At 41.4% G+C, this 12766-nt stretch overlaps 1 protein-coding gene across 4 annotated transcripts in view; it reads left to right on the plus strand.

The window, feature by feature from the left end:
- Nucleotides 1-11686, plus strand: part of LOC106013885 — a 31837-nt gene extending 20151 nt beyond the window's left edge. Inside the window, exons 4-8 of one of the 4 annotated variants that reach the window (XR_001185468.2) lie at nt 3397-3525; nt 5112-5305; nt 7557-7624; nt 9124-9317; nt 11584-11686. Coding sequence is in view for 1 of the 4 variants with exons in the window: in XM_013090704.2 (XP_012946158.1) it covers nt 3397-3454 (58 nt within the window). In the remaining 3 variants the exon portion in view is untranslated. The remainder of the gene's footprint in view (nt 1-3396; nt 3526-5111; nt 5306-7556; nt 7625-9123; nt 9318-11583) is intronic. The other 3 variants (XR_001185469.2, XR_001185471.2, XM_013090704.2) reach the window with 3 other exon arrangements.
- Nucleotides 11687-12766: the final 1080 nt, after the last annotated feature.

A 12766-nucleotide genomic window follows, 5' to 3' on the forward strand; every position in this document is an offset into this window, starting at 1 on the left:
CTGGAAAATCCAGCGCACAACAGCATTTTTAAAACAAACCCAGAAACCATAAACAAATTCCAAAATAACGAAAAACTCATTAAACCCATCGGCCTCAGAATCCTTGAGGACCTCAAAAACTTACACTTTTCCAAACAAGACATCCAATAATTTCTTTTCCACGACCTCCCTCCGTGGCAACTCACCAAGGCAAAAGTAGACTTACAGCTGACCACGCACAACAAAGAAAGCACAAACACCAAAACTTTTAAAGCAGAATACAAAAAAACTAATAGATAAATACCCCGGTGCGGAGCTCATCTTCACGGATGGCTCCAAAAAAGACAATGAAGTGGGCGCCGCAGCCCTTTCTTCCAACAGTACACACCAGAGGAGACTCCATCCTGAAGCCTCCATTTTCTCTGCGGAGGCCACTGCCATTGACATGGCACTGGACTCTGTAGAAAATTCTCCTAACAAATCTTTCCTTATCATTTCTGACTCTCTGTCTTGCATCACCTCACTCACAAACTACACACTCTTAAATCCAAAAATAATTAGGCTACAACAGAAAAGTCATACACTATCCGAAACATGAAAAAACATCATGTTCGCATGGATACCCAGCCATGTGGGCATCCGAGGAAACAAGCAGGTAGACGACCTGGCAAAGAAAGCTTCATCCCTTCTGCTGAGATCAACGACAAACACTCTCCCTCTGACTGACTTCTGCATTTCTATGCTATAAAGCCTACAGGCCTCCAAGTTATAAAATTTGAAGCCCTTGACATGACATCCTGCATGGCTCATTTTAGAGAGCAATAGCTCAGTCTGCTGCAGCCATAACACATCCTTTTAGTTTTAGTAAGTGTTTTACGGCACTTGCAACACAATAAGATCAATAAGTGCCGAAGATTAGAGGTGTGACAAGAGAGAGACAAACACAAAAAAGGAGGGGAGATAAAGACGATAGATGTTTGATAGGAAAGAAGAAGCAAACCACTCCAGAGCACCTGCCAACCACCCACATAACACATCCAAATGCCAGGGTCAATAGTCAACAAACAAAAGAAATATTGAAAGCCAAAAATATGTGAGAAAAAACCAACCGTCTATATGACAAGGAATAACTTGAGACACAACAACTGAACAGCATCATCAACATTGTACCCTCTGACTCCGCTTAAAAACAGGGCAAAAACCAAACATGATTTTTTTTTTTTTAAAGGTCATTTGGACAGCAACTTTAGCCACTTTTCATCCCCTTGCGATTTTTCTATATACTGTCACAGTGTAAAATGGTCACCAGTCCAACGCGGCCACCATATTTTATCCCACAACCCCTTCATACTAAACAATAACACCTGTCTAAGACGGCCACCTTTCTCATCACCCGACGTTTTGTCATAACTTAAGCATTGGCCCCTGACGTAATGGTCGAGCCGTCATATTCCAATCACCTGTCGTTGTTGTTAGGTAGTCTCTCCAACCTATTATCTTGCGAAGACCCCTCCCACTGTTGACCAAAAGCTAACAATAAATTTCCAGCTGCTGGTGACGTAAGTATGTGATCCCTCATAACCCATAAGCCCCGACCACAACTCACACACAAATCGTAAGTGAGATGAGTGGTCACTGTTTACCTAGTCCGTAACAAAGTAACAATAATGGATGTCAACATGAACTTGGGACAGAAGCGTCGCTCGTTCTCCGAGTGGTGGCCACCCATGTGTTTGTTTTAACATGGCACTGGGTCTTCCTCCTCTGACACATTTCGTATTATTGTCACCCTTGCACAAATTCAGCAACAAAATTTAAAGAAGCTAACAAAAACAACAACAATGCGGCTGCCTTCGGTTGGGACTTCAGAAGGGAATGGTTTGTTTTCTTCATTTTGATCAATCTTGCCTAAGATGGCCAACTGTCTTATACAGCCACTTTTTTCCTTGACAATGGGTGGCCGTCTTACACAGGTTCCACTGTATATATCAGTTTTTATTGAGCTCAACTGTGGGAGAGAACAAGCCAAAGGCCAGTAAAGGAAGATATTCAGGTGAAGAAATGGAAATGGATTGGACACACCCTGAGGAGACCCCGGACAAGCATCATCAGGCTGGCCTTAACATGGAACCCACAAGGAAAGCGTAAGAAGGGAAGACCTAAGATGACATGGAGGCGAGCGGTATCAGCGGAAATTGAAAAAGCGGGGACATCATGGAAACAGATCGAAAAGGATGCTCAGGACAGGCTTCGCTGGAGTAATGTTGTTGATGGCCTGTGCTCCACTGGGAGTTAAAAAGGGCAAGAGAGATTGAGCTTGAGCCTAACCTTTTGACATCTTTGGATACTGGTAAATATAGCAAGCAAAGATTTGTTTTAAAAATATTTGAGGTTTCCATTTTGATAGCCAAGCCACGACTTGAAAGGGCCCCACTGTTTAGCTTATTGTAGACAACATTCATTCGTACTGACTTCTAAACTACAACCACTCTGAAGCTAGTAACAGTGAAAAAGATTTCAAATCCACAAAAATCCCTTTCAGAAAGTGTGTCTCAGAGAATCTGAGTTGGTCAGTGAGCAACCATCATTATCACATCAAATCACAAAAAGCTTTTACAAACATGAAACAACTTTCTCTAAATGTTAAGACTTGTACTAATAGTACCTCTCAGGGCATAGCAGAAGCTGGGAGTAAAAACTCTGGCAGAGAGAGCGCAGTCAGCCACGCTGAGGTCAGTCAGACAGGTCAGATTCCTCAGCATGTTGGCCAGCCACTTGGCCGCCAAGTCTCCCAGACAGTTGTGGCTCAGGTTGAGCTGTTCAAGACTATGCTGGCCGCTCTTAAATGCTTTGGAGAGAGTATGCAAACTTTCCGATGAAAGATGATTTGTCTCCAGGTTTAATGATCTGAGGTTGGGCATGTCTTGGAGGAGTTCAGCGAGGGGAACAAGATTTGTGTCTCCGAGACAATTCCCAGCCAGATTTAGGTTGGTCAGAGTTCTTTGCCCTCGTAAAGCGCGGTACACTGGCAGCAACTGTTGTTGGCTAAGAACAAAGTCACAGGGGAGAGATGACCACTGGTCACACAGTCATGGAGCCATAAACTGACACGCATTAATGTAACGTTCTTCCAGGGGCGGGTTCTCCCAAAGAGTGACCGTTGCCTTGAGGTGGTCATGGTTAGCCACCACTGCAGATATGGGATCTACAGGGCAGAGAATATAATAGCGAGTGGTACTGAGAGTTAGGACTGGGCGTTGCTGATACAGGCTGCAGTAACGTTCAGCCACTTCACCAGCCAGCCATGAGATGCTCTTACCACAGTCTGAAGCCTGTAGGGGAATGAGCAGTGTCTTATCCTTCACCTCTACCGTAACTATCAGCTCAGGTCTCCCAACAGGATCCCTCTCTCCACAGCAGTGTCCTGTGGAAGTGCCGAGGACTCCCTCTGAAAACCAAGTGTTTCCTGAGCTAACAAGTCCACTCCTGATTGGCTGGCTGAAGGTGAGACGTCAAAGAACTCATCAGCCTGACGGGAGGAGCAAGGTTGGGTTGATTTAAATCAGGTTGATTTAAATCAGTTGATTTTTTAAATTTAAATAAACTTGATTTTTTGGATAAAAATCAGTGATTTAAATCACTTAAAAATCTTTAAAATTTTTATTCAGTTTTTACACATTTCAACATTCAGAATTCCTTTCCTTGGTTTCATAAAACAGATATAAGGTTTAGTAGACTAATATAATCATGCTTAAAAGTCTGCTTTCCCCCCTTTCACTGTAAAATAATGCAGTATTCAATTTCCTTTTTTTCCATTATAATTGAAATCAGAGCTGGGTTGATTTAAATCAGTTGATTTTTTTATTTTAATCTTGATTTTTAAAAATAAAAATCAGTGATTTAAATCACTTTCCAAAAAAATGTATTCAGTTTTTACATATATTTAAACATTCAGAATTCCGTTAGTTGGTTTTATTAAACAGATATAAGGTTTAGTAGACTAATATAATCATGCTTAAAAGTCTGCTTTCCCCCCTGTCACTGTAAAATAATAAGGTACTCAATTTACTTTTTTTCCATAATTGAAAACCAGGGTTGGGTCGATTTAAATCAGTTAATTTAAAAAAATTTAAATCAACTTGATTTTAAAGATAAAACTCAGTGATTTAAATCACTTTAAAAAAATGTATTCTGTTTTTACATCTTTAAACATTCAGAATTCCTTTCCTTGGTTTTATAAAACAGATATAAGGTTTAGTAGACTAAAATAATCATGCTTAAAAGTCTGCTTTCCCCCCTGTCCCTGTAAGTAGTACAATAATGCTGTATTCAATTTACTTTTTTTTTTCATAATTGAAATTAGCATTTTCTTTTTCTTTTTAGACGAACACAAGCACGCACACACACACACATATGGGGCCTATAGTTTGTTATGTTGGATGATGAGGGGAAAATATAGATAAGAACAAATTGAAAAATCCCAGTGCCACACTGACATGTTGTTGACTGGATATAATGTTATATAAATGGAGCACACGCTTTCATTGTTATGTAACGTGTTCCTTGAAAATGGATGAGGCCCCTCCCTTGGAAAATTGAGAATCTGGGTTGGCAGTCACCCAGTATTATAGTCATCTATTTGAAGACTATACTACAAAATGTACATTTGCATTCATTTATAGACATTTTGACTATTTATCTTTGATAGATTGGCTTTTTTTGGGATCATTCTTGAAGCGCAGCGGCCTGATTTTTCCCTCGAATAGGAGTCTTGAAAAAAATTTGGGGTCTTGAAAAAATTTTCCGGGATTTGGTGGGGACCCTGTATATTTGAGTCTTTGCAGATTGAACCCTGTTATAGCCGGGCTCATATTACTTACATTAAAAGAGGGAAAAAAACAGGAATTTGGATTATCACTGTTATATATCCAAGTTCCTGTAATAACAAAGACTTATAAATGGACTAGACAGTACAATATATATATATATATATATATATGTGTGTGTGTGTGTGTGTTTGTGCCCCTGAAAAAGGGATGGGCCCCTGGAAAAATGAGAAGTGGATTTGACAGTCACCCTGTTTTTCTATAAAAAGGCAATGAATGCTGACTAATGTGTTGGTTCGTTTGCAGGTCCAGGTGCTGGAGGCTTTGATAGCCCTGCAGAAACTCCGCCTTTCGTCACCAGCTTAAGAGAGAAGAAAAATCAGCCATAGTCCAGAGGATGGAAGCCAGCCTCACGGAGGAAGACTTTTCTACGGATGAGGAGGAGAAAGAAACAGAGGAAAGTGATGAGGTCCTCAGTATTTCGGATCTCACTGTTTCAGGTAATTTTAGGACCAACATGTACTCACTATAGTGCAGTGGTTTCCTCCAGGGCTCCTCTTTTCAGGCCAACTTAAGACATTCCTTCACTCTTTGGTTTTCTGTCTTATGGGGTATTTATTGGGTTTTTTTGTTCATGTCTGACACACTAATCCTCAAAAGTCAATTATCTTGTAATTTCGTTGTAGGAATTTTTGCCTGTAACTGTAAACATTTAACTCACTCACACATTACTCACACATTCACACAGACGCACACAGAGTGACCATGACTATGATTGAATGCTAACGATTTTTAATTAACTTTAATGTTTCATTGAAACAACAAGAAATAAATGAGTAGGCCTAATATTGACTAGAATATCTAGAGTTGTGTCCACTTTTTTTGGGGGGGGGATGGTGGTGGTTGGGCCAATCATAAATAAAATCTCATCCTTCTACTCGTATAAGACTAAATTAGGCAAGGTTAGGGTCAGTTTTACGTCTCTTTCTGTTAATTTTGAATTTATTTGATATTGTTAATTAAAAAAAAAAAAGGCAGACAATTCATGTTTACTAGTGTTAAAGAAGATGGGGGTAATCTCTCGGTAGGGGTTAACTCAAGGTACGACACCGGCAAATGCGAACGACAAGAATGTGGGCGTAGCGTCTCTGCTGAAACAAGCCAGGGTCGCCGGAAACTGCGCGCAGCTGATAAGTAGGTCGACAGCTTCTGTCACAGACAAAAGATGACTGCCGTGTATGTGTAGGTGTTTTGTCAAATTATTGACTCGGCTTTGGGATAGAGAAGGTTGAAAATGATGCTCGCCAGACGCACACCACCTACGTTTTAAAGCATGCAAGCCCCCCAAAACGAAATTTTAAGGAGTAAGGTTCACGCACCAGCAAAGCTTAATGGGGGGGTAATCTGCAGGTTTCATGTGTAATATATTACTGTGCAAAGTTGGGAGCCCTGCTCCTCCTAAGAACTCGGCCAACATGAGGCAAAAGAAATAGAAAAACTTAGCCCCTACAGTTTGACATCCTAGTTAACTCACTTCTCATTTGATTGTCCTAAAGGAAGATAAGGAGGGGTTTTAGTTTTCCTAAAACTTTAGTCTGTGTATGATGATGTTTATGAATGGCATATGTTGTTTGAGTGCTAGTCAGGGCAAGTGTTTTTAGGTGTTTAAGTTAATCTCGATGACGCTGCATTGTCACTGTGATTTGATAGTGTATCAGAACCATGTTATCTAGGAAAATTGTTTTAGATTGAAAATATATATTTACACTGATTTTTAAACATTTAAACATTTTAAGATCTAACTACTGACCCGAGCCAGCCGTACAGTAAACTGTTGCGAACAAAAATAACTTGTGTTTCGCGCGCTCATATGACATTATGCAGTTGCGAGCGCCGTAAAACCCCATACTAAACTAGAGTTGGAAGTTTGTATTTTATTGTACTTGTATTTCACCCGTGCCATATAGAGTGTGACTGGGACGTACTGTGTGTTACACACAGTCTCCAAAAAGTAAATTTGGAAAAATTTGTCCCTAAGAAAATCAGTGCACAACAACAATAATTTGGAGAAAAGTTTATAGTCCAAGCATTAGGTGGGGGCTCTCATGGCCTAGAGGTTAAGGTGTTGGCCTCTCATTCAAAGGTCCCGGGTTTCGAATCCGGTTAGCGGCCGAAAATTTTTCTTCTCTAAAATTGTCTCCTTTCACCTCCTTTCCTGCTCTCTAGCAATGTTCTGTCATCTGCTTTCATGTCCTCTTTCTGCCTCCACGCCCTCACCTCCTTTGCCCCCTCCTCTGGGCTCCTGACTCTTTCTGCAGCCTTTCCACTGCTACTCCTTGGCTCCTTCTTACCGCTGTCTTTCAGCCACACCCCTGATTTTCTGGCAGGAAAGATCTACACCTAGCCTTCTCGGGCAAGGGCGAAAAATCTCGGAGGGCCCGTGTGCAAGCAGCGCACGTTAAAGATCTCTTGGTGGTCTAAAATCGATAAGAGGAGGCTTCGGCCACCTCCTGCACAAAATTCAAGATTTCCTACAAACTGAAAATATTACGTGTGTCCCGCACACTCATATGACCTTATGCAGTTGCGAGCGCCGTAAAACACTTACCTAAAAATAAGCATTAGGTTGTTTTTTTTTGTTTGTGTTTTTTTTACGTTTCGATATTCATGTTCTATTATATGTACCTATGCGGTATTATTATTCATAATGTACTAATGAAAATGGGATGTTTCACATTCACCTCACTTCAGAGGACTCTGATGAAGATGATCCAAGATCGTTGGAAGGTGGCAGATAGGGGCAATTGGATTTTGCTAGGGTGAGTTAGCCAAGTCCTCACATGTTCAATTTTTCAAGGTAAAGAAATTAGACACTTACCCTCAGAAACACTCACACTCCTACTACACATATACAACGACATGTGGCGGTCGCACTCCTTTCCGGAGTCTTTGCGTCTCGCCACTGTCATTCCAATACCCAAACCAAACAAGGACCACACACACCCATCCAATTACAGACCAATAGCACTAACGAGTTGTCTCTGCAAACTCATTGAAAAAATCGAAACTATGACATGGTTGCGTTCGGACAAGTGTAGGCCTTCGAAAATAGGCTTTCGTCTTGAATTTTTTGACCGAATCTCCTTGAATTTTAAAAATTTCTCCTTGAAACCTCCTTGAATTTGATGGGAAGTTCATGGCAGGTACCCTGTGAAAAAGCACGCGTTGGTGCAGGCCTTGTGTGGAATCGGGATCTGTCATGCCTTGTTATTGAACTAAAGTGTTCGCGTTTCATTGGATGGGGGGGATTGTACTTTATATCTATATTTTAGCTTTCTGTTCAAGATTGGCAGATTTTCAGTGTCACTGCATCTTGCCGTCCCTCAGTTCTTACACCTCTCACACTGAATAGGTGTACTTGAGCCATTCTAGATCTAGTTATTACTAATATTACTCTACTTTGAATTTGAGCAATAGTTTTCGTCTTCAGTTGCGAGCGCCGTAAAACCTTATACTATACATGACAGTCGATAGATTCTAGTTCTAGATCTAGGTCTTTTCTCAGGCTCAAAACAGGATTCATTTTTTTATATGGGGCCTATAGTTTGTTATGTTGGATGATGAGGGGAAAATATAGATAAGAACAAATTGAAATACCAAAGTCTCTCAAGATCCCAGTGCCACACTGACATGTTGTTGACTGGATATAATGTTATATAAATGGAGCACACGCTTTCATTGTTATGTAACGTGTTCCTTGAAAATGGATGAGGCCCCTCCCTTGGAAAATTGAGAATCTGGGTTGGCAGTCACCCAGTATTATAGTCATCTATTTGAAGACTATACTACAAAATGTACATTTGCATTCATTTATAGACATTTTGACTATTTATCTTTGATAGATTGGCTTTTTTTGGGATCATTCTTGAAGCGCAGCGGCCTGATTTTTCCCTCGAATAGGGGTCTTGAAAAAAATTTGGGGTCTTGAAAAAATTTTCCGGGATTTGGTGGGGACCCTGTATATTTGAGTCTTTGCAGATTGAACCCTGTTATAGCCGGGCTCATATTACTTACATTAAAAGAGGGAAAAAAACAGGAATTTGGATTATCACTGTTATATATCCAAGTTCCTGTAATAACAAAGACTTATAAATGGACTAGACAGTACAATATATATATATATATATGTGTGTGTGTGTGTGTTTGTGCCCCTGAAAAAGGGATGGGCCCCTGGAAAAATGAGAAGTGGATTTGACAGTCACCCTGTTTTTCTATAAAAAGGCAATGAATGCTGACTAATGTGTTGGTTCGTTTGCAGGTCCAGGTGCTGGAGGCTTTGATAGCCCTGCAGAAACTCCGCCTTTCGTCACCAGCTTAAGAGAGAAGAAAAATCAGCCATAGTCCAGAGGATGGAAGCCAGCCTCACGGAGGAAGACTTTTCTACGGATGAGGAGGAGAAAGAAACAGAGGAAAGTGATGAGGTCCTCAGTATTTCGGATCTCACTGTTTCAGGTAATTTTAGGACCAACATGTACTCACTATAGTGCAGTGGTTTCCTCCAGGGCTCCTCTTTTCAGGCCAACTTAAGACATTCCTTCACTCTTTGGTTTTCTGTCTTATGGGGTATTTATTGGGTTTTTTTGTTCATGTCTGACACACTAATCCTCAAAAGTCAATTATCTTGTAATTTCGTTGTAGGAATTTTTGCCTGTAACTGTAAACATTTAACTCACTCACACATTACTCACACATTCACACAGACGCACACAGAGTGACCATGACTATGATTGAATGCTAACGATTTTTAATTAACTTTAATGTTTCATTGAAACAACAAGAAATAAATGAGTAGGCCTAATATTGACTAGAATATCTAGAGTTGTGTCCACTTTTAGGGGGGGGGGGGGGGGGGGGGGAGAGATGGTGGTGGTTGGGCCAATCATAAATAAAATCTCATCCTTCTACTCGTATAAGACTAAATTAGGCAAGGTTAGGGTCAGTTTTACGTCTCTTTCTGTTAATTTTGAATTTATTTGATATTGTTAATTAAAAAAAAAAAAGGCAGACAATTCATGTTTACTAGTGTTAAAGAAGATGGGGGTAATCTCTCGGTAGGGGTTAACTCAAGGTACGACACCGGCAAATGCGAACGACAAGAATGTGGGCGTAGCGTCTCTGCTGAAACAAGCCAGGGTCGCCGGAAACTGCGCGCAGCTGATAAGTAGGTCGACAGCTTCTGTCACAGACAAAAGATGACTGCCGTGTATGTGTAGGTGTTTTGTCAAATTATTGACTCGGCTTTGGGATAGAGAAGGTTGAAAATGATGCTCGCCAGACGCACACCACCTACGTTTTAAAGCATGCAAGCCCCCCAAAACGAAATTTTAAGGAGTAAGGTTCACGCACCAGCAAAGCTTAATGGGGGGGTAATCTGCAGGTTTCATGTGTAATATATTACTGTGCAAAGTTGGGAGCCCTGCTCCTCCTAAGAACTCGGCCAACATGAGGCAAAAGAAATAGAAAAACTTAGCCCCTACAGTTTGACATCCTAGTTAACTCACTTCTCATTTGATTGTCCTAAAGGAAGATAAGGAGGGGTTTTAGTTTTCCTAAAACTTTAGTCTGTGTATGATGATGTTTATGAATGGCATATGTTGTTTGAGTGCTAGTCAGGGCAAGTGTTTTTAGGTGTTTAAGTTAATCTCGATGACGCTGCATTGTCACTGTGATTTGATAGTGTATCAGAACCATGTTATCTAGGAAAATTGTTTTAGATTGAAAATATATATTTACACTGATTTTTAAACATTTAAACATTTTAAGATCTAACTACTGACCCGAGCCAGCCGTACAGTAAACTGTTGCGAACAAAAATAACTTGTGTTTCGCGCGCTCATATGACATTATGCAGTTGCGAGCGCCGTAAAACCCCATACTAAACTAGAGTTGGAAGTTTGTATTTTATTGTACTTGTATTTCACCCGTGCCATATAGAGTGTGACTGGGACGTACTGTGTGTTACACACAGTCTCCAAAAAGTAAATTTGGAAAAATTTGTCCCTAAGAAAATCAGTGCACAACAACAATAATTTGGAGAAAAGTTTATAGTCCAAGCATTAGGTGGGGGCTCTCATGGCCTAGAGGTTAAGGTGTTGGCCTCTCATTCAAAGGTCCCGGGTTTCGAATCCGGTTAGCGACCGAAAATTTTTCTTCTCTAAAATTGTCTCCTTTCACCTCCTTTCCTGCTCTCTAGCAATGTTCTGTCATCTGCTTTCATGTCCTCTTTCTGCCTCCACGCCCTCACCTCCTTTGCCCCCTCCTCTGGGCTCCTGACTCTTTCTGCAGCCTTTCCACTGCTACTCCTTGGCTCCTTCTTACCGCTGTCTTTCAGCCACACCCCTGATTTTCTGGCAGGAAAGATCTACACCTAGCCTTCTCGGGCAAGGGCGAAAAATCTCGGAGGGCCCGTGTGCAAGCAGCGCACGTTAAAGATCTCTTGGTGGTCTAAAATCGATAAGAGGAGGCTTCGGCCACCTCCTGCACAAAATTCAAGATTTCCTACAAACTGAAAATATTACGTGTGTCCCGCACACTCATATGACCTTATGCAGTTGCGAGCGCCGTAAAACACTTACCTAAAAATAAGCATTAGGTTGTTTTTTTTTGTTTGTGTTTTTTTTACGTTTCGATATTCATGTTCTATTATATGTACCTATGCGGTATTATTATTCATAATGTACTAATGAAAATGGGATGTTTCACATTCACCTCACTTCAGAGGACTCTGATGAAGATGATCCAAGATCATTGGAAGGTGGCAGATAGGGGCAATTGGATTTTGCTAGGGTGAGTTAGCCAAGTCCTCACATTTTCAATTTTTCAAGGTAAAGAAATTAGACACTTACCCTCAGAAACACTCACACTCCTACTACACATATACAACGACATGTGGCGGTCGCACTCCTTTCCGGAGTCTTTGCGTCTCGCCACTGTCATTCCAATACCCAAACCAAACAAGGACCACACACACCCATCCAATTACAGACCTATAGCCCTAACGAACTGTCTCTGCAAACTCATTGAAAAAATTATTCACAGGCGACTCATGTGGTTTCTGGAAACGACGGGCTCGCTGAGCAGTCTCCAATGCGGATTCAGGAAAACTCGATCCACTCTGGATCACCTGGTCCGTCTGGAGACCTTTATACGCAAGGCGTTCGCTGAAAGAGGCCACATGATCGCCATCTTTTTTGACCTAGAAAAAGCCTTCGACAAAACCTGGAAGTACGGCATTCTTCGAGACCTGCATGCACTCGGCATATGCGGTCACCTCGCTGCCTTCATTGGCAATTTCCTGAAGAACCTTTCCTTCCAGGTTCGTGTCGGATCCTCCCTTTCAGACCCCCACCAACAGGAGGAAGGAGTCCCCCAGGGGAGCATCCTTTCTCCTCTCCTATTTGAAATTAAAATAAATTCCATAGTGAATACCCTCCAAAACAGCATAGACAGCTCGTTATACGTTGACGACTTTTTGATATGCTGCCGTTCGAAAAATCCCATTTGAGATCTATGGAAAGGCAGCTGCAAACGCAGCTGCACAAACTTGAAACGTGGGCAAACGATAACGGTTTCAAGTTCTCCCCGTCAAAGACGGTTGCAGTACACTTCTGCCGAACAGGCAGACGTGTGCTGCAGCCGGATTTGACACTATACAGGGAAAGGATTCCCGTCCAGGACCAAGCTCGTTTCCTCGGCGTCATTTTCGACAAAAAACTTACATTCATTCCACACATCAAAGACCTTCGTGTGAGGTGCCAGAAAGCGTTAAACGCTTTGAAAATTCTATCGAATCCGGAGTGGGGCGGGGACTCAAAACACCTTCTCCAGTTGTACATCTCCCTTGTCCGGTCCAGGCTTGACTACGGCTGTCAAGTCTACGGATCGGCAAAACCACACATCTT

Source organism: Aplysia californica, unplaced genomic scaffold, assembly GCF_000002075.1.
Source record: "Aplysia californica isolate F4 #8 unplaced genomic scaffold, AplCal3.0 scaffold01433, whole genome shotgun sequence".
NCBI lineage: Eukaryota > Metazoa > Mollusca > Gastropoda > Aplysiida > Aplysiidae > Aplysia > Aplysia californica.